Consider the following 23,257-nt stretch of genomic DNA (forward strand, 5'->3'; position numbering starts at 1 on the left):
CAATATCCTTTAAGTTAAACACTTTATTTACAAAAATGCTTAACACACTAAAATATAACATTTCATAAATTATCATTAGTGTTTAGTCAATTTATGCATTAACGGTATAACCCAGAACGAAATAATTTGAGGTAATATGAACAAATACATGAAAACAATAAATGACATGCTGGTGTGCTGCTCACATAAAACAAAGATCGACAAGTTCAAATAAATTATTTTAATTCTAAATATTTTCCCAAATCTGAAGTTTTAAATTAAAACATTTTTTTTCAGAAATATGTATCATCTATAGTGTAATGTAACATTTTAGATTAACTTGAATGCTTACAATTTGCTGTCAGAATTAACCCTTACAAAAACTACAAACACCAGCCACTTTTACAACTGCTTAAAACTATTCTCTCACCTATTTCGAACCAATTCACTAAAGAAGGAATAAAATGGCAAAGGACAACAATTAATCTGCCCAAGGTATGTTGCATAAATTCTACAAATGTCCACATAAATACATTAAGACAAGGATAAATAATAAATGATACAAACTTCTTTCTCTTTAAATAATAAATACCTATAATTGAGTTAAAAGTCTTTCTTACATTCTTGAAAAAATACATAAATTAAGCTGTCTGAACTGAGACCAAATGCGGACAAAAACATCACTGATTTTTTTTTTCTTCTTTTGTACGAAACCACCCTATTGTTGTGGTTTGCTATAACTGAAATCTCTACAGGACTTACCTTCAAGTAAAACGTTTTTTTTTTTTTCAGTCCTTAACTGTGTTGCGCATTGCACTTCAAAAAGTGAAACAGCTGACAAAAAATATCCTTTGGCTGATCACCGTCAGCCAGGAAAAGGAACACAACTGTTTTAAAATAATAATAATAATAATAATAATACAGGCTAATACAGATAACTCTCGCGGAGCGTAATTATATAAAGTACTTCAGACTAGTGAGGTAATAAAAAAGCGAAGAGCTCGCTTCGGCACAACGACAGTCCACTACAGATGCGTCAGTTTAGGTGCCTCCTGAATCCTTCCCTGAGATGAGTGGTGAGATGTTAGATCTGTGTATGTAGGATGGGGGTCACAAGGTCCATGGTGGTGGTTGCCCGGAATCTGAGCCGCGCAGCTGTAGTCCACGCTGGCTGAAGAAGGATGAGGAAGATGGCCGAGGTTGAACATGGGACCCGAGGCTGGCATGGAATCAACAAAATTCCCTCCAACATACACGGGGCTGCCTTGTAAATTAGCATTGGCAAAGCCACCGTTGCCTTGCATGCTGTGGTGTTCATATTCAGATCCCGGGTACCTTTTCTGCTGTGGTATACAGCCACCTAATGGTGCTGTGTAAGCAGCCAAGCCGTACATATTTTGCTGCGGCTTAGCAAATGATGTTGGCGAGGGAGCATCGTAGCTCAGGCTGTTCACATTAGGTAGCTGACTGGAATATCCAATGTGGTTCGGGCCACTTAATGGTGGACTTCTGTCTGGGGAATGTCCAACTGGAGAGTGCATTATCCCCTTTGCTTTTTGATCCTTTTTGTACTTCATCCTCCTGTTTTGAAACCAGATCTTTATTTGGCGCTCCGTGAGATTCAATAAATTGGCCATTTCCACTCTGCGGGGACGACAGAGATACCGGTTGAAATGGAATTCCTTTTCGAGTTCTACAAGTTGGGCGCTGGTGTAAGCAGTACGGACTCTTTTCGAGGCTGGTCCTGGAGGACTTTTGTCATCACACGTGTCACCTGAAATAACAGTTTGAGGAAATCAGTTACAAATGTGAGCACTGTTAACTAGCGAAGTCGCACTGTCATCAACTGCGTGAATATGTTTGATTTTTATATGCACTGCATCTTAAATGTTCAGTGTAGTGTAGCCTACTGTTGTGGCTGAAGCTGTTTTTTTTATAAGTACACCAACGTTTCATGAATCCCATTTAGCAGAATAAACCAGATCATTCACTTAAAAAGAGTTGCAATAAAAGCTTAACGCCTACAATGGCACCACAATTACATTATACAGTAATTCAATAACTGTCTTTTGTCAGACATTATTAGCGTCTTGGAAATAATCCTGATTTTGTATAGGCTGCACTCTGACTGAGCATGAGCTGTGGAGTTTTAATACACCTTTTTTTCCACGGAGCACAAAATCGAATCGTATTTCATGCTTCCCCGGAAAGTAGTAAATATGTTAAGCTTTTTAAGAAATGTGCTTTTGTTAACATAAAACATATATTTGTTATTCCAGACCCCACAATGATCATTGGATTTGTGCGTTTTATTTGCAGTTTCATCAAGAATAAATAAGTGAACTGACCAAAAATACGTTTTAACTATCTCTAATCCTATACCATCGTGATGGTTTAAGAACCTTCTATAAAATACGATTTCTAAATTATACCGGACTTCACGGTATAAAACTCACACAACCACCCTAAAGACAAGTATTAGTCTACAATGTTTTTAATGACCACAGCAGCAAAAAGCCCCTTACACTTTAAAGATGTGAACCCTAATGTCAATAATCAAAATACTGTGAATATTCTATACGTAGACTACATGACCGTTTTCATTAATATACAATTAGAAACACACAAACAGCCAGCTTTCAGATATGTTATCAATCGGAGGAATTACATTAATACTTTGGGAAAAGTTTCCCTGTTTACACTTGAAATGTTAAACGAATCATATTTTTAATTAATGAATATAGCCGTTGGTAGTGAACATTTACAGATTTCCCTCTGAAATGTAAAATGGTAAACTGACCTTTGCGTGTAATATTGAGGCTGGTTGTGATAGCATGTGACAATCGTTAGAACCCTGAGGACAAAGCGTCTTGAGCACTTAAATTCGTCCCAAGAAATTACGACGACGTATCAATGGTTTACAATGAAGTGTAATAGGTGCGTGAGTATAACCTATACAAAACAAAGAAATAAATAACCTATAAAACTTAAAAAAGTTAAGTATCGGTGATCTCCGTAAGCCCTTTTGAGTTCATCACGACTAAGTCAGGTGCCTTTTTGCGACGTAGAAAACAATTAAGCAATTAAATCATTAAGCACCTGTGCCTACTCCCTGTACCGCAGCCTCTATGTAAAAATCTGTATACCTGGAGTTGTGCAGTTGTTTTTCTGTTTTGAGTTCTGTCGCGATTCCTTCATCCATGGGAATATTTGCTTTGTAATAATAGGGGTGGTAGAACTGGTAGAATTAGAAGCTGTCTTTTTTTTCTGGGAGGAAGTGCTGCCGGAGTTTGGTGAAGAGGCTGGCAAAGGAGGTGCTTGCTGTTGCTCATTGATGGCTGTCGGCTGGCTGCTGCTCTGATTGTTATTCGTTCGCATGCAGCTGCCATTTATCTCACTAGGTTTATGACTGGGGGGTCTGATTGTTGGGGTTTGAATGGTACACACTGGACCCTGGAAGTCGTTCTCAATATTAGATGACGGGTAAGGCTGATGAGTGGAACTGTAACTATAGGAGTCAGATTTGGAGTACGAATACCCCCCGAACAGTCCAGAATTGTCATAGTACGCAGCTTTCTGCATTGTGGTGTTTCAAAGTGACGAGGCCTGGATGCTCTTATCCAATGGCATGGGTTTGTTGTGTCACGTGAAGGGTATCTTCCAATCTCGGCTGGTTTTCCGACCTGCAACATAAAACAAGAAGAAAGCTGAAAGAGATTATAAGGCTAAAACCTTTGCCAACGCAGGGATGAGAGGGAATTTCGTTTATTTTCCTGTTTGTAACGAAAATAAAATACACAATACTTTCTCATGGTAAAATAATGACTTTAAAAAGAGAGGTGTCTGTGATAGTGGATGTAGCCTACTATTTTAAGATAAGGAATTATAAACAATATGCATCAGGTAAGACATGTAGCAGTAGAGTAGTATACTACTATAGTATAGTAACCCTAAAATGTGTGTCTTTTTTTATTTATGTGTTTTCTATGATTTTCACTACACGGGTTAGCTGGCTCTCGTGAGCCACAGAAATTGACCTAAGCGAGCAAGCAAAATTATTCTAGGGGAGCCCAGAATGATGCCTACCCGTGTAGCAAATGGAGTGAACCATCAGAGTTTAAATCTAATAAAGAAGACCATTTACACTGAGCAGGCTTTTCCTTTGATTCGAGCAATTTGTGGGATAGCGGAGAGAAAATGTAGGTTGTCGAGGTCAACTCAAACACGACTGTGCTGAATCATTGCTTTCCACAGTGACAAGTAATGTGAAATGTTTAAGGAAAACTATTTTGGGAGCACTTTATATTTTAATTTATCGTCTCTTTTACACGTTTCTTATTGTGTTACACTTGAAGTGTTTTTAACAGAACCTTTTAGATTGTACAGATATATCCTATATATTGTATATCAACTTGCTCTGAAGTTGTTTCAACTTCGTTAACCTTCAGATCAGCCAGTAGCCACGCAATCATGCGCTTTGACAAAACAAACATTAATAAAATCTTTATGTTCAAGTTAATTTCTAAACAACGTAGGTCTGCGGTTGTTTAAACGCATTTGTATTAGTTTGGGTGCTATGGTGTTTTCCTTGTGTAGCACACGTAATACAAAGTCCAAAGAAAATATGAAAACGACGAGTTACAGTACATTTGGTACAATAATATTAATAGCATATACTTACTAAGCACACTTATTATCTATTCAAACTATAAAATCTGAAGTATTTGGTGTTCCATGTTTAAAAACACAGGTTTCCTTTATCAGTATAGTACAACATGGCTAGTTTTATACATCACTTCATATGGCAATAATTCAGGAGCGATATACGAAGATGGTGGTGTATTAACCGTTTCAGAATTTATTGAGGTGCATCTAAATGCCCGTACATACAATATTTTTCAAAGGGAAAATTAGGGGTTTCATTTCCGCTTTTCATCACCACGATGAAAGTAAAATGTCGGTGAAGAGGTACCATTCAAGTGTAGCCTATCACCCGAGATTCTAGATTTGGCCTGGTCTTTCTTAGTGTGTTAACGCTCTAGTCTAGCCAACTCACGATATCAAAACACTTAATGAGTGAAATGAACTGTTGTCAAACTGACAGATAGCATCGCCTTTGTGATATGGACTGTTTTCCAGATTGCCAGAATACTCTTGTATCATACTCACAATCATCACATCCAGCCAAACATTTGCATCAAATGGAACGGTCTTAATCCGATGTCAACACTTCAATGGTGCGGACAAAACTCGAACTATAAATCTTGATTCACATTTCTCCTAATCCAGTTATGCGTTCACAGTGGCTTTAACGTATGCGAGTAGAACTTTCAATTTATCTTGCAACATACAGTAGCCCCTATCTATAGCATAGCAACATTTTTACAAGTGCCTGATAACAGGGCAAAACATACATAGTGAGTCAACACGCAAAGATTCAGGTTTTTAATCGTTAAACTCTCGAAGAGAACCCACCTACAATTCTCTCTAATGACCACGTTTTACAATTTCAACCGTGATTAAACTGATCACATTGTCAAAGAGAATTCATTTTTAAAATTTGTACTCTCAAACTACAAATTTTGCAGCTCCATATAGTTCAAATTTTCAATTAGGCTACATTTTAGTGAACAGAGACAATGATAAAGAATAATGAATAATTGGTAACCATAAAACGTTTCCTTCCATTCACGCTATTACCACAAAATGTTACCAATTCCATACATTTGCGTAAAGTAACAAGGTATGGTCGATTTAGTGAGCCAAACTGAATTAGATCTTGTGTTCCTTTTTGTTAGTCGCAATTGTACGAGAGTGCATGGTAGAAAAGTCTCCGAGGATAAATAACACCGAAACAAAAAATGAAATCACTTGTTAAAAGTTCTCGAATGATAAAAAGATAAATGGTACAATATTCTGATTTTGGTATAGACCGAAAGTAACTGGGACGGCTTTGGCCTCTGATGCTTGACTATCCACACTCTTTCAAACAAAACTTTCAAACTATCATCTTCTGTGTGTAGCTCAGTTACAAGCATTTTCATATGCCTGTTAAACATTTATGAGGTAAATGTGTGTTGTTTTATGGTTACGACGCGAAATTTAACTTGCAACAGTACGTGCATAGACAATACAGTCGTTTTTCTAGCTACCGTGTTTTCCTCGGTAAAAAGGACCACTCACATTTGGGTGCTTACTGATTACGGTTTGCAGAAAAACGTTATCATAGCTCTTCTTACATTTCTCTTACAAGTCATGATGCAAAATCTGAATAACTACACAAGTGTTGCTGCGATGTGATCATATATTTGCCAGATTTTAACAGGTCCAGCCTTAAATGGTCTAACAACTCTCAATAGAAACTCTCCATCATATCTGACAGAACCTTTTTTACAAACTATGCTTGATTTTGTTCTTTCTTCAGCGTCGAAGGCTGTCCGTAAAGCCTTTCTCTCGTATTCCTTCAGGCAACAATGAAGGAAGATAGTTAAAGTATAACTTAAGCCTTTAAACTCGCCTTTGTGTCAAACCAATCACACAAAAATGCCAGATCAGCGGTAAACCCCACAGATCTTTCCTTTCACTTATACCGCTCAATGCTATACATTGTGTGGAGATAGATATCCATATACACTTATGCACGTAACTACCTTAAGAGTAAATGGTAAATGGTACATATGTGTTTAAATGGAAACAAAACACGAGTTGACTACCACGTGTTCACTTTTACCAAAATACTTTTTCCTGATTTAATCTGTTAAAAACCCGAGGAGACTGCAAAGCTTGGATAAATGTAGTCTGATTCACACTCTTTATTGAATCGCTTAAAAAAATCATGGTATGATTATATTAATCTATCTGCCTTGGATACATGCAAATTTATCAGGATGTTATTAAGTAATACTTAACCAGAAAGCATAAATTCTTTCTTTCTCAATGAATAGAGATAATCAGCATCTCTTCTATTTTCTTATTTCCTAAACTAATTATAGGCCTACTAGTAAAATCTAAAACACAGTCATTTGCTGCACGTTGTTTGCAAATCGTGAACAGTATGTGGGTTAACAATATTTACAACATGCGAAGTGTTTTCAGTTCGCTTTCAATCATAAATCTGATTTCTTCGGAGATAAACTAAAACACGCTAGTTAATTTTGTGGGAGAAATACGGATTAAACCTTGGAAGCACTTCTTGTCTAGTACATTGCAATGTCTAAAAAGAAAGGACAGGGGGGAAACAGCCACCTTTTTCCGTTTAAATGTTACATCTGCTTGTGAACTTTGGTTGAACCGAACACGGGTTATAAATCACTTGGACAATGGTCAACTGTTTCTGAATCTAAGATTTCCAACCCCTTTTTCACATTATTTATTTACTTAAGAAAAAAAGAAATGGTAGTATTTATGCCACTCTAAGCTCTCTGTTTCACTGTCAGTGCGTAGAATCATATAAAACCGCATTGTATTATAGCGCTATAAAATATTTTATATTTTAAATATAGTTTAGTCTTTAGCTTTACACGCTGTTTGGCTGTATATCCTTAGCTAGCATAATGTAGTTCCGTCTGCTCATCTTTTGCACAATAAGTAGGCTATATAGTCCAGGAGATGGGAGGGTCGTTCCAATATGCTAATTGTAACCTAAATGCTCACATATAATGCCTAGAGTGGTGAGAAGAAAATGGCGACTCAAATGTTACAAACAAAAGAAAAATGATAATTTCTTAGCTCTTGTATTGTTCCCATTTATATCCAACACACATATTTGTGTTTTAAAATCAATATGTAATGTAATATACAAGAATGAATGAGAGTCTGGCGACTGGACAGCCCGATACAGTAGTTATTAAGAAGCCGAAAGTCCTCGTAGTGCATATCAATGCACCTGTCATTGTGGGCCGCCGCAAAATTTATGACTGCTAGTGCTATGGTCGTAAACGCTTCACTAAGGAATGAAAAGAAAACACTTCCCAAGACTTGCTATACCTTCAGAAGTGTAAAACAGGCTGCGCGTAGGAGGAAGGCCAGCTGAAGAATGTCCTAGTCCGCAAGTTCTTCTCTAGCAGAATGGAAGGGCCGTTTATATAAGCGCGACTAACATCTTCCACAGACCATTTCTGAAACGGCTCCTGCAAGCTATTTTTTTCCAGAAGCCTCTTCTGCTGGACGGGGAATTAGGATGCAAAGAAACCTCCAGATCCAAGGATTATCGGTTTTGTGGCACAATCGGAACAATATTCTGTGATAGTATACTCGAATGATACGCGGGACAGCGAAACCAATCCATTTTCTACCCAAAGCTATACTATGATTTATGTTATCGTGGATTACAGTCCCTGGCTATTAAAGAGTGTTTCCATAATATAAAATCTTATTTCATTTCGTATTTTATTTCACAGATGGTGTGTTTGTAATTAAGGACTCTTTTGTCTTATAGCCATATCATGAACGCACTGTATGAAACTAATTCAATGCATGTGTCCTGACTTTTTGATCACTTTGTAATTATGTACAGGGAAAGTAAACTTACCAATGACGTCTTTATTTCTGCTTTGATTTGTTACTTCTTTATCGCTCTCTTCATTATCGGCTTCCCAACCTAGAAAATGAAAAACAGTTCGCTTGTCATTTGAAGTCTTGTGGGTTTTATGCGCGCGCGTTGAATCAGCGCGTCGAATTGTCCTGAACTATACCTTTGCAATTTAAATACCCTTGTTCGGAGTGCAACTCTTGTGCCCGGTTAGGGACTTTGGGATGGATTAATTCATTTCTTTAAAGTTTCCTTGAACACATAGATTTCATTTACGTTGCACTAAGGTCTTGAAGCTATGAACTAGCACACATCGCCAAATACAATGGCCTGCAGTTACACTATTTGAACCGTTATAAGGAAAAAAAATTTGTATCCGATTCCTTGAATCAAACAATGTGGACAACATATAACAATGTATTTTTTTAAGGACATGGTACCAAATTAAATAGTAAGATGCAGCAAGTGGCTGGTATTCTAATCATGCATTATATTCTCATACAATTAAATACATTTAATTTTGATAAACATTCCAGTTCCCCACACAACAAAATTAAAATATCAGTATATCTTCACAAAAAGGTTACGTTACTCAAAGATTCTGAATAACGTAGTTTAATTGGCCTAAAAACTAATTCTATTCACTTTAATGTCTATACTTTCCAAATATTTGAACATAAAATGCAAAATGACCCTAATACTACTCTTGTAATTTTGGCTACTGTTAGACAGCAAAGAATACGGATGTTATTCAGGAAATATCTGAAATGATTGGGACACAATATAGCCATGCGTCTAACCTCGGCTATAAATTTTGTAGTGTGAAAAAAACGAATGAAGTAAATCTACACAAAGAGCTAGCCAAAAATATTTAGCAGTCATAAGCCTTTTGTGTGACCTTTGGCTTGTTCTGCAATAACTCACAGATTAATGAACAACGAACGGAAGCGCTTCAAATAAGTCACAATGCAACCCATCTCACAAGTTTTCACCACAGCCTTTTATACGCTTAACCAGGCCCTGAAGGTACGACACTTTAAAAACCACTATTCGCAAGATACTCGTACTACATTTGAGAAAGAACAAGTAGATTTTACGATTTTAGGTTTGCGGTCTTAGGCCTGATATATTTTTACGGTTTTTAGTGCATTCACGTGGACGTAAATCAGTGTCCCGAGCTTTTGTTATTGTTATTTATGGTAGAAGAAAACAAGTTAAGTCTTAAAACTGAATCAACGTCGGACAAGAGGAATGAGTGCATCCTGTTCAATATATATCTAATGATGGACTTAATTACTTTGATTTCTATTATTTGGTGTGGTTCGCTTTTCTTAGGCGACAATGTTTCTCGCCCACGCGTTGTTACGGTAAGTTGTTATATATAATAACACAATAGGCAGCTACTAATGTAGCTACAATGAGTCGTTATCTTAAGCTATCGTTTCGTTTTCCTTTAGCAAATATTGTTTTCTTCAATACCGTTCCAATATACGTTCCAGGTGGAAATATTTATCTTTTCCAAAGTGTAAATCGGTATGTTATTCCTTCAAGGCACTGATATCGAAGAATTATCTTCTTTTTTTCCTTCTGCTATTTTTCAGTACGCGGTGGGTCCTGACCAAATATCTGCTTGGTTAGAAAAGCTTCAGACGCAAAGTTTCTCTTTCGTGGAGTTCATTTAAGGATGGAACCCGTAAAGGTGTTGCAGAAATTTTAGGTGAAGTTATAAGTAAGTGTATCTATCCAGCCAAATGAAGTGCTGTTCTCCGTAATTGGATTCAGTTTACTAAATTGGCAGGCCCGTAGCTTGAAGGCATGTTGCTATGAAAAACGTCTGAAGAATCCGATGTTGTGTACTTAAACAAAGCCCATACCTTTACTCTAATAAAACTTTTTTCATGTTTTATATGTATATATAGCTATTTATTTTTATTGAGTGAATTGATACGGAGAGGATTAATAAAATACAGAAAAAAGATCTTAAACCCGGAGAAACGTAACCAAAAAGAGTGATACACGTACTGAAATAGAGAAAACATAAATATAAAAATACCTTAAAAATAACTTCTTCGATCGCCATTGTTAAAATGTATATTTGCAAACGCAATAGTTATTTTTTATTCATTTATTGGATTTATCTGCTTAAAGAACACAAATCATATTACACTTCAAGAAAATAAAAACATTGTAAAAAGTATGCAATCATCAAAGATTGTATACCACAGAGCTGAATTCCACTTTTACTTAGACACGACAAAAACCTTGTTTTAGAGAAAAAAAGTCAACTTAAACAGAAACGTAATTTTCAATCAAATGTAAAAATGGCAAAAAGGAATATTCACATTCACAATATTACTTTTGAGTTATCAAAATAATATAATTCCGATATCTCATCATTTATGACGAAAGTGCATCTTGTAAGACCAGATTGTGTTTTTCTCACAAAACAAATAAAAACATGCAAAATACAGCAGTTATTCTGTTACAAACTAGAAACAGGAACAGATCGCACTACCAGTTTTTATTCTAACGAATGCAACGAAAATGACGAAAGCAATTAAAATATATATGGTTACGTTATAGGTTTACATAGCAATATACTTTAAATCACATAAATCAAGTCCAACTATACCCTGACGATAAGACAACAAATTAATGTGATTTATGATCTAACTTTCTATATGACAACATGAAAAGTTCTTGTGCTTCTTTCCCCTTTTATTTCCTTCTCCTTTTTTCACAAAACCGCAAAATCAGCTGAAAACCGACGTCAAAATGTATGTGCAGGACATGTGTCCGGTCTAACCTTTCGAAAGTGCCCATGGTTGCTAAAAACTGTAAACTCGTCTTATAAATTACATATTTTTGTTTCTAAAACGTGCTGGCTTGGTTATGCTGGCAAAAGCGACATTAATAAAGATCACCCCTTTAAATGGAATAAATCATATTTATACCCTCGCATTATGTAAACCCATGGTTAAAGGTTGCATTTTGCCATGCAATTGCTTACCTGTGAATCAATTTATCATAAACCTGGGCTTCTCAGTCTCAATTTCTTCGCCTGCAGTCTCTAGAATATATCCTTCACCCTTTGTCTGCAGACAATACTGTCCTAAACCTGATCTTGCGGTTTTACAGACATTTCCATATACCAATGCAGACAGTATTCCCGATAGAATGGAAACACACTCACACTCAACTACCAATAAAAAGCGAATACAGTTTTGTACCCCTGTTCTAAAATATTGCTCGTAATCAACCACCCAGGGATAAAAAGAGTTTACACCACCAGGTATAATTTTTAAAGTCACAAATTATGATTTTGGTAGTGTAACGGAAACCTTTTATAATGACAAATAAAGGCGCTGCCTTAAAATACAAGCATATTTGTTCACGTGATCTGGATACCAGATTGTTCTGATTGAGGCTGGAACTTCAACAAAGCCCTACCTCACAAATCCATTTTTATAAGGGAGCGCGCTTAGGATAGCTCTGGTGATACATGCTTATATAAACGTGAAGGTAAATATTAACACTTGACGAATATTGATCAATTCAATGTATTTCTTTCCAAAAGAAAAGGGCATCAGCTGATATTACAATATGGCGAATTGAATTCAACCTATACATTATTTGAAAACAACAAATTTAGATTTAGTACAGATTTGTTATCCCGTATACAAAAAGGCAGACCTGGATGTTCCAAGTTATTTTTTCGGAACATATATATTTTTTAATGATTTAAGAAGCGCATTGTTTTGAAAACAGTAATCGATCTGCAGTTTTAAACATACTTGTGTCTCTGTGATTTCACAAAACGAAGTATATTCTGCATTTCTATAACAAGAACTAAATGGACTGGAGGTGGTTTTAATATGTTTGGTTTGTGTATCATCTGCCGCATTTTTGGGGGTTTATTTAGCTTTTCTTTTCCCATGAATGAGACAATGTAGGGGAATTCATCAGAAGGATTTGCATCGGTGAGTTTAGGAAAACGTTGCTCCTTTTTTTTCGTTTTGTTCTGCTGGATAATTTAGCAAACCGTGTAGCTGTGAAATCCAATTTTGTAAGGCTTGTTAATGTACAGGATTCTAGTAACATTTTACTTAATGACCTTTGTTTATGTGCATTAGAAGAACACAAATCTGAAAAAAAAGACTCATCCTTCTTTCTTAAAGGATGCTTTTACAAAGAATATAACACGCGTTTCCATTGGGTTATCGTTAACTTCAACCGTTTACATTTCGCGTCAATAGCATTCTGCTAACATCTAGTGAGATTTATAGATGTTTATAGAACTCTTCATATTGTTATGCTGCTGTCATGCAAGTGCGAAAAATGTTAGATTGATTCCTAATGAAGAAATTAAGAATCATAATAATGATAATGAACAGCCTCTCTCTGTTTCCCTTACTCCAAAATGTGTGATAAGTAGTGCGAAATGTGTGATACGTGTGCTTGCATACGGAGATGCTATTGAAAAATGGAAAAAGTTGTAAATATGTAAACATGATATTTCTATATTGTCACGGCAAATAAATTCCTGAAAACACTACGTTCTGTCCTACTGGTGTTTTTGTTCTGCATTTAAGCAATGTGTTCAAAGGACAATTCGTTCCCCGAGAAAGCTAAAGGCTTAAGGCAGGACATAGGAAGCCGAGCAAGACGATGATCATCTTCGCCGATGGAGGGAACCTAGCTAAGCGGGAGCTTGTCCTGAGAATAGGATGCAAGACTTCTAACATCACAGCATATGTTCATAGAGCAATAAAACTGAAAGATTTACAGTCTGCGCCCGGCCCCCAGCAGACTCGCACCCTTTCAGGAATTACTTGGAATGATTTACAACAATGAAAGCAACTGCCAATCTGCTAAAATACCTCCTACTCATTTCTTAAATAAAATCCCTATTACTGTGTACCGTTAATGCTTTGAGATTATTCCAAATATGACTGACGTTCTTTCAGTCCTCCTCTTAAATTTGGACCTTTCTGACATTTTCTGAAAGGAGAGGATCATGGCAGTGAATAATCCCCGATTCCCTTCCACGGTCCACACCTTTGCTAGAGCTGGGTTTGTAATTCTTTAATGGGACTCGATGACAAACACGAAGCCTTGGTTTTAAAACCAGGAGAAGGAACAACTGCGAGTAAATAATCATTAAGTAAACAGAATCATTACATGCGCTGCTGCCAGATTTTTATACCTACAGTCACACGAAACACACATTCAGCCTATCATAAAACCCAGAGAGAAATTAATGCAAACTATGAAGATTGTTTAAAATGCATTCACCTCTTATTTACAGTAGAATACATTAATTAATCAAATACCTTGTTTATTACACCAATCTTAATGTATGTCAAGCCGTATTTTGTGGCCCTTACGTGCAACCAGAAAGAGGCAATAGCTCTATACACCATTGCATTGTTCTACAATATTCGAAAAGCCCCATAGCTTTTGAAATAAGACGTTTAAACGAAACTATTGCCCCTTTATTTTAAATGAACGTGAAACATATTTTCCTTTAATTTTTATACAATTTCACACGATATTAAAAGGAGGGATTCAGCAAAATAAGGTCAGTATAACAGCCCATTACAACTTCAGGCTGTCTGATGGGAGCACAGTGCACGTATCAAAGGGCACTATTTATCAAATATGTGACAGTTAAGTTCATTTACCGTCTTACTCAAAATGAAACTTAAATGTTTACCTACCTAGCTTCCATTTGTTGAGATGCTATACAAAAGTGCTGGCTAAAGTAGCGTAGGAAACCGGCCCGTTTGTATATTATTTTCTTGGGATCTCTTCAGTTTTCAAGTCTGATAGAGTCCTTTGCTTGGGCGATTAATGACGAAGCCGTGTTTCTAGGGGACGTACTGCATTAATTATTTAGCAAATCACGTGGTCAAATCAAGTTTTTTTTTAAAAAAAGAAGAAAGCTTCTTATATTCTCCTAGTTAAATCTTCAGATGGCGACTGCAGTTTGCTATATCTTAAACAGCCGTCTGGCACGACGAGGACAGTTCTGCGAACAGCTGGAAATCAAACATGGCCGTTTGTGAGCCATTGTGGGTCTGCCTCTGGTGTGTTCAATGCCGTGTCATTGCTAGTGGCACAGCCTATACATCCGTTTATTTCATTCCCACCAGCAGTAAAGTCAGTAGTGAAAATACATTCAAAAAATAGCTCACAAAAAATCAATTTCTCATCTTAACACTTACAATACGCAACAGCTAGATTTTGAACCATAGGAAACAAAATGGCACACTGTGAATAATAAGGAATAATAAAACACACCTGATAGTTCAGTGCTTGTCTTGCACAATATTTTCCAGATGAGAAAGTAAAGTGGAAGATATCCATTCATACAATGTTTTTTTATAATCGGTACCTGTAAAAAGTTACTTAAATACCTTCATTGCAATGCAAAAAAACGATGGATGAAAGATTGCGTCAGGCATGAATTAATACTATGCATTAAGAAGTCAGTATTAAATTCATGTTCATTCATGAACATTTCAACAAGATTTTTAGGTGGTTGACAGTCTTTGAAAGTCTAGTGAACAGCAGGCCTACACATACATATTTGTGTATGTCTCTTTGTTTTCTTTCTCACACTGTACACAAGAAGAGCTAAGGTAAAGGTGTTTCTCGTAAGGTTTTTAAGTCGAATTGTAAAATCTTCACCTTTGCCTTGGTGTGTTATGTTGACCTGACATACGGTAGCGTCAGCTGAGGAGAACGAAATGTTTATTTGAATCTTATTTTTACTTGGGCTTTGTAGAAGCGTGTTGCACGCTTAAAGACGCACGTGCCCACGAAAGCATTCACACACATTCACACGGCTTTCACAGGCGCGCTTACACAGAGGCATATATACACTTACACATGCAGTTATGCATATTGTATTTCTCAATTATACCAGGACAAACAAAGAAATCCTTAAAATACGAAATCTTTTTATGCAGTGTTTCTCTGGCAAATACCTCCGGCAAATATACATTTCTGTTAGATTGTAATTAGGTATATATGGAAGTTCTACTCCTGGTTATCTAACCTCAATTTCTTTTGGAACCTATATTACGAGTTTTAAATGTGTATATGCTTTCGATTGAGACACCTTTAAAGATAGCGAGAAATGCGAAAGTGCTCTTTTGTATTTGTATCAACATCTTTAATAATGCCGCAATAATAATAATAATAATAATAATAATAATAATAATAATAATAATAATAATAATAATAATAATAATAATAATAATAATAATAATTTGGAAGTGATTTCCAATCTACGCAAAACTTTTAATATTTATATTCAGCATTCATGTATACTGTTCTTTTTCTGAATGTTGACAGACTTGGAAAGAACATTAATAAATGTAAGTGTGTTTTGTATGCAATTGCTCCGAGTTTGTTTTTTTTGGGGGGGGGGTGGGTGGCTTTAATACTGTGTCCATTAATTATATAAACTATTTCACAAAAGATTTTTTATGTATTTTCGTTTTGTGCACATACATGTCAATACTTCGTGATACTGTTCGGAATTTCAAGGTATTATTTGAAATTGAATGTGGAGCATGTTTGAGTTATAATACTTGCTTACTAACTTAGCGAAATCTGTTTTTATTAATAATATAATTGAATGTTTTGTTACCATGTAATAAACGTAGTACAAAATCCGAATTGCACTGTATCAACACATGGACATATTGTTTGCAGTTTGGAAACTAGACTCGCCTTTTTGTGCAATCAAACTAATATGATACAATGCGCATAATATCACCGACACGTACAAGAACACTTTATAACACTATGTAACGATTCTACATCTATTTTCTTTAATAGTAAGCGTTAAATATTTGTTTCAATCCGGTGGAGCTGTAATTTTCATGACGTGAAAGCTATGAAAATGCTCGTGATATTCCTTAACCGTAATATGTTAATTACAGTATTAACCGTGCAATCCATATGCCAAAAGAAACTCATTTACTAAAACCTGAATGTGAATCCTGTCTGCAGTAGAAAAGGCTATGGGTCCAACAGGTCAAGGGTTTAGAGGTCAGTCCTCCCGGCTGAAATACGGCTAATCGAATAGAAAATTTGTCCCCTGGATGAACCGGGCTTCTGCTGCTTTGCCGAACTTCAGTAAAATACCTTTTCAGCTTCTCAACGTGAAGGCGTCAGAAAGAAGATATCTTTGCTATGCGTGAGCTCTCTGCTTTTTGTCATAGAAACAAAGATGTAAAGAATACAAGAATATCCATTCTTGTATCTATACATTATAATGTTTTTTTTTAAATTGCTAGTCTCAGGAAACAACATCGACAATAAAACGATCGGTGTGACAGCTGAGAAATTTCTAAACACGAATTTTCAATCGTTGTTTGCTTTCTAGAAATCTGATGTGCACAATAGCAATACAATTCAAGAAAATACTTCCGAGTTGCTCTATTGGATCTTTGTGAAATTAATGATAAAGGTTCAGTATTTTAATTTATTTAAAAACATTTATTCTTTGAAGAGTTTGGGGCGATTTATTATGACATACGTGCTTTTACAATAAACTTTCTTTATTCATTTTGGATGATAGTTAAAATAGCTTAGAAAGTACCTGTATATATCTACATATACACACGGAAACACAAGTATAACAAAAACAGGTCAAACGTGATAGAAATGTGAGACATCGTTTCTTCAGTCACACACCAAACACATTCGGATTCAGCAAGCATAAATCCACAAAGCAGACACATAGCCTCTTTAAATGTAGGCTATTTCCAAACTTGTCAGCAAACGATTTACAGTTTCAGTAATGCAAGTCAGAGTCGTTGCAAAACACAGTGGAGTGTCTTATGGTGCTGCTTCCAAAATATTTTTTCCCCATAAAATCATACAAAGCATGTTAAACGGTGGTATACTTCTCAAAACAGTTTCATGTTTGATATTTAAAAATTATATAAGTATATAGCCTCTATAGCATAGATATATATTATGTATGTAATATATATATGAACAAGGCGTTAGATTGTAGAACCGAATAAATCCACAATTTAAGAGACAAATATTGATTTACACCTTTTCAAACTAAAATAATACTTAATTTTGTGCTTAATATATATTTGTAAATGAAACTACAGGCAACTGAGTTTTTTTCATATGTAATATCTAATTTTATTATTTAAAATTATGTGCATCAATTTTGGTATCTTTTTAAGAAAAAAAATGCAAAATTGGATCACATACCACTAGCAACTTCATAAGCACAATAAGCTTCACATATACTTCTTTCCTTTTCTCAATTAAATAAAAACATTTAACCACAGGCCAATTTCTCGTACCTGCTGAAATGCACGTGAGGAAGACTTGACCCAAAAGTACACGTAGAATATCAGAGTAAACAATATTACCACAAGAAAGCACCGGACATTCATTATAAAATTAAAGGATAGCAATATTGTCCAATATTGTATGTTTTCGTTTCTAGTGAACTACTGTACCTCGTTGAAGCAAGTGAAGGTTCATCTTCTGCACCACCTAAAAAGTTACTATGGTCGGCGTGATGGTAAATCAGTACAAAGTCCTCATATTGCAGCTCCAGATGATGACATTTTTGTTATGTTTGCTTTCGTTTTACATTAATGGGAACAACCAAAAAAGTCAGGTTTCTGGATCATGCAAATTCTGATGAACAGTGTCTATTATATACAGTTCTTTGCGGAAGAGTGGAGAAAATGCAATGTCCATCTCTTACAAAGTTGTGATATCAGTTTGGTTGTCCTTCTGCACAGTCTGTAAATGCTGGCTAGGCGTAGACGAAGATCTGCCTTTTGTGTTTGGAAGTTTGTGGTCTTTTTTCCATTTCATTCTTCTGTTCTGAAACCAGATTTTGATCTGTCGCTCAGAAAGACACAGGGTATGCGCGATTTCAATACGACGCCGCCTCGTAAGATACCTGTTAAAATGAAATTCTTTCTCCAGTTCTAAAACCTGCTGTCTTGTATAAGCTGTCCGTGATCGTTTAGGTTCCCCTCCTGAATAATCTGGATTCACTGGAAGAATAAAGAAAATACCGAAGTTAGCATTAGTGTCATAGTCTTTCCCAACACTGTGTACTTCACAAAGATTATATTTCTAATATCCTGGAAATACTGTAAGGGATAGCTTATGCAGGATCGATATGCAATAGAAAGGTTGTTACTGGATTATTTTTTAAAGTTTAAGAATAAAAAAGACAACCTCAAAATCGTACCAGCAGTCCACTGGAGTTTTCAATTGTTTTGAAAGCCGACCACATGGCTAGCGGCCTATTTCCTAAGCAATAAAAATTTATGACTGGTGTAATTGGCGGCCCCTTCAAAAGAACCCATAAATATTTCAAGGAACGATTCTTCAGAGGAAAAAAAATAGTACAGCACAACTGGCCCAAAAGGGGCTGGAGTGAGAAACAAGAAAGTCAGTCTTACCCGTGGTAACATGGACTTTCTTCATCCAGGGATAAACTATTGCTGGCTGTTTGGCTTGTATCCCGTTTTGGTTCTTGGTGCTTTGCTGCTGGTTGCAAGACCGTGTCCCAGATATTTGGACCGGCGGGCACTGCTCACTTTGAGCCGTGAAAGGGCTTTGTTGGCTGGGCTGCTCCTGCACATGACCCCGCGGCTGCACTGTAGATCCCTGATCAGTGTTACAGCTAAAGGATGGCTCGGTGTAGTTTGACCGTGAATAGATTCCTGGATGCTGGAAATCTGTGCCCTGCGATGGACTGTAATACCCTGTACTCTGGTCAGGTATATAGCTATTCTGCGAATATTCCTCACAAGGAGGAAATTTTGGATCCACATACTTGGAGTTCACCATATACGAACTCATGGCCATTAATTTCTGAAGGTAGAAAATACTAATTTTTCTCGAGTTGTCTTTTTTTCTCCTTCCATAAAGCCCTCCTACTTGCTGTCAACTGAATAAAGTTGGGCACCCATGTGACTGGATTAGCCAATTGAGCTAAAGGGAGTCTATTAACGGTTAAGTATACACCTAGCAGCAATTTTCACAAAGTTTGCTAAATATTCAGATTGTTTGGAATAAAATGGTACATTTCAGTAATGCAACAGTGATTAAATATGTGCAGATGCTATAAACAGCAGATAACGAGCATACTATCAGTGATCATTATAATAACTGGATTTTAACCCCTGCCGGTCTTCTTAATTAAACAACGGGTTTAGGATTAGAAGCAAGATTTTGTGTGTGTCTGTGTGTTTTTGCTGTTAAGTTGTTTTAATTTTTATTTACGTTGTATTGCGTTACATTGAACTATAGCCGATGAGCTACAATAGAGAAACAAAGATACAAAAGTCCAGTTTCACAGAAAAGAGTAGAATAAAGCCCGAGGACAATTGATTGGGACTGTCTTTGTCAAACTGGGGTCATCCAAAAGTTACAAGAATCTCATCATTTCATCCCTGTTCTATCCCTTTGAAGGCAAACCAAAGACCTTGGTGATAAATAGAAGAGAGTGACCACAGACATTAACACACGACATATGATATTATTATTTGAAGAAAAAAAACAATATCTGGTCTCATTAAATAATTATAAAGTTTTCAATTGCACTGATTCCATATAGCATCAGGGATACCGAGGAATAACAAAGAATTTTTAATGAAAACTAAAATTACCGATGTGAAATGTATATCTAATGCAGGGTTCTTTCTCCTTCGACAGATTGATACATGCAGTAATTTAATATTTCACAAAATGCGAAAATACGAGTATATTTTCATTAACCAAACCCACCTGACCGCTATCTGTGAAATAATACACTGAAGCACGTCATTGTAGGATAATTGAAATATGCTTCATTCACTCGTGGCTTAAACAAACAAATATTAATATTTGCGGCAGTTCATCCATATCTATAATTTACCGTCTCCATTTTTTTAAAGAGGAACATGGACACTTAGGCACTGAAAAATTTGCGAAGCAATTGCGATGGTTATCATAATATGATTTTAAGATTCATGAAGAAAAGGAAACTAAGCAACGTTGTAAAATTCGAAGTTTTTGCATCGACCATATACTCCCCTAGAATCGAATCTGTGACTGTGTTTATATCACACAAATTCGGTTCTACAGGGTATATATAGACGACGGAATATAAGTCACTACAACGGGGGTATACTCAATATTTTTTTATCCTCACCTGTGACTCATATATAATATCCATGTTATGAAATAGATTGTGTCTGTGTCCAATTGTTCCTGAAAATCCTTTCGAATAGAGCTTTCCAAATTTCGATGTAAAAAAAACATGCGATGAAGGATACTGGCCAGGGTCTTCCATTTTACAATTTTATTTTTTAATAATACACATCTCGATTCTTCTACGCCCTGACCAGATCAAACGAATTATGCTACTATGGTATTGTTATTTAAAAAAAAAAACTGACAGGTCCACATGTACCAATTGAAGTGACTATTGCTGCAACTGCACGATAATTAAAATAATACTGAATACTTACGTTTGGATGTTTCTCTGAATATAAGTTTAACCAGCATAGTCTCTATCAAATGTTCCCAGATTTGCTATAGACTGGTCGCATATAAGGCAGAGGGTAAAGGGCACGAGGTCAAACTAAATCATTTACAAACATATCACAAAGTTTCATTATTTTTTCGTAGGCGACAGCCGAGCACGAGGCGTACAAAAGTTCATGAATTCTGCATGACCCAACTGATACCCAAGTTCCCTGGTCAAAGCCTGCTGACCAGACAGAAGTTTGTTTCCAAGAAAGGAATATTGCAGAGTCGCCCAAAGGTAAACGAAATCAGCGTAAGTTTCATTTTAGAAAGAAAAATATAGTATTGTGCTCAAAAATATTCGTTTGCGCGTTTCGTTCTATATATTTCTAATCTTCATTTCCGACTAACATGTACCTCGTTTTGAAATAATTCAAATATAACAAAAAAGTACATTTCTATGTTTTGCGTACATACAAGCAGGAAGAATGCAGTATACAACACAAGGAGCTTCTTAATGATAACATTCTAATTAACATGTAATACATATGTAAAATTATATGTGAGCAAAAAAATTATATCGAATTTGTGAGTTTCGTATAGCAATAGGATGATAATGAATTAGTATTACTACATATAAATAACCTGTAAGTGTATAATAATATCTCAGTTGGGTAGTTCGCATTTTCATATTTGTTAGACACTGTGACCTGTGTTTCACCTTATTCCGCGACTTGTTCAGACGGGTCAAAGCCAGAGTAACTGATGAACAAAAGATTTTAAAAATCACTCATTCTTTTCATCTTTTATATCTTAGAAATTATCCAGATTTGTTTTGTTTTTCGTTTATCTTCCTTTCCTTCTTTAAATTTATCTAATTTTGTTCTAAAACATTATCATTTGAGGAAAGGAATATATGTATATTTGTTCATTTTTGGTGCAGCTCATTTGGATGGATTAATAGAAACCTTGTTTGGTTGTATTAGGCTATCATTCATAATCGAAGAAGCCATAAAGCCTAACGAGAACGTTGAACATTTTAATAATTTTTGTTCAATAAGGATAGTTGCGTTTGGTATTAGAAAAAAAAAATCCTAACATTAAAGACAAATAATACGTTTTTTTTTTGCAGTGCGAGTCTTCTCAGGCAAAATCATCGGAAATAAAGAAAAAAAAGAGTACAGTAATAGCTAATTTCTGTATTTTCATTTTTTGTTGTTGAACTAAACAGTCAATAAAAAACACAGGCGTCTAACGTGCAAGTTTTTTCAGTTCAGATTATACCTTTTATCTGTAAATGATTACATTTTATCAAAGGAATCTTAAATATGTGATTTAAATCATTTACAAGTGTATATCTAGCCTATCCTGTTCCACAGATTTCCACAGATTACAAAAAATGATCAAGAGTGAGAATGTATGATTTCCTTTTGTAGGTTATAATTTTCTGTCAGTGAAAATGAATATCGAAATTGTACATTTGCTGTTTAGTTGGTCTTTTTCGCTCTCTGTATTGACTTTAAAAATGGTTCAGACAGTAAGAACATTCTATGTGAAGATCATGCAGTAAACCTTTTGTTTGAACACCGTGCTGTACGCTTGGGGGCGCTGCAGCAGATCGAGGTTTTTAAAGGAGACAATCAAAGGCCTCTATATTCATGAGTAGATAAAGAAAAAGATCGGATAGGCAAATTAATCGATATCGACACGGAATAAGACTGATCACAGTTAAAAACAAAATCCCGTAATATAATTAAAAGGTCTACCTGTGCTGCTTTTTACTAACCTACACAATTAAAAGTAATAATAAAATAAGACTTATAAGAATTATAAAAAAAATTAAATGAGATTTACGCTTCACGTGGCTTCAAACAATCATCTACCTGGGTAAAACACCTTGTAAAAAGGTTTAGCTACGTTTGCAGGATGCAAATTAGTAACGAATTCGAAATAATAACTATCTTATTGTAGCTTTTCAGATATCTTATTTAAAACTTGGCATTTTAACAGCATTTGAAAAAATCAATAAACTACAAGACTTTACAGTCTATTTTTATCTTAATACTGGTAATAAACGTTAACATAATACTTAAATTACACAAAGTGTTTCAAGAAAGAATAAAACGGGTTTTCAGTAAAGGTATGTACACACTTCAAACGAGTTCCTGCTGTACACAGAAGTATAAGATATCAGCTCTTGATGTTAAGGTAAAGCTGTAAATCAAC

General features: G+C 35.6%; 2 protein-coding genes across 6 annotated transcripts in view; both read right to left on the bottom strand.

Moving 5' to 3' along the window:
* Positions 1-5: 5 nt before the first annotated feature.
* The window catches only part of hoxd3a (homeobox D3a), a 28,444-nt gene continuing 5,192 nt past the window's right edge, over positions 6-23,257 (bottom strand). The window contains exons 1-4 of one of the 5 annotated variants that reach the window (XM_088605209.1): positions 18,468-18,606; positions 8,510-8,578; positions 3,126-3,662; positions 6-1,753 (exon numbers count right to left, since the gene is read on the bottom strand). In XM_088605209.1, the coding sequence (XP_088461335.1) occupies positions 1,005-1,753; positions 3,126-3,561 (1,185 nt within the window). In that variant the 5' untranslated portion in view covers positions 3,562-3,662; positions 8,510-8,578; positions 18,468-18,606 and the 3' untranslated portion in view covers positions 6-1,004. Of the gene's footprint in view, positions 1,754-3,125; positions 3,663-8,509; positions 8,579-11,519; positions 14,203-14,229; positions 15,627-18,012; positions 18,136-18,467; positions 18,607-23,257 lie in introns of those variants that run through there. The other 4 variants (XM_088605213.1, XM_088605212.1, XM_088605210.1 and 1 more) reach the window with 4 other exon arrangements.
* On the bottom strand, positions 17,662-20,573 carry hoxd4a (homeobox D4a). The gene is made up of 2 exons (XM_088605216.1): positions 18,979-20,573; positions 17,662-18,564 (listed from the first exon to the last, which is right to left on the bottom strand). Exons 1-2 carry the CDS (start codon positions 19,385-19,387, stop codon positions 18,263-18,265), a joined length of 711 nt encoding a protein of 236 aa, XP_088461342.1. The 5' UTR covers positions 19,388-20,573; the 3' UTR covers positions 17,662-18,262.

This window comes from Lepisosteus platostomus, chromosome 14 (genome assembly GCF_059453375.1).
Source record: "Lepisosteus platostomus isolate fLepPlt1 chromosome 14, fLepPlt1.hap1, whole genome shotgun sequence".
In the NCBI taxonomy this organism is placed as follows: domain Eukaryota; kingdom Metazoa; phylum Chordata; class Actinopteri; order Semionotiformes; family Lepisosteidae; genus Lepisosteus; species Lepisosteus platostomus.

What these genes read in the sequence shown, in the direction of transcription:
- hoxd4a (XM_088605216.1), bottom strand. Translation starts at nt 19,387, where the DNA reads ATGGCCATGAGTTCGTATATGGTGAACTCCAAGTATGTGGATCCAAAA. An exon ending in GAAAGTCCATGTTACCACGG is followed by an intron (nt 18,565 to 18,978) that starts GTAAGACTGACT and finishes TTATTCTTCCAG; the next exon opens with TGAATCCAGATTATTCAGGA.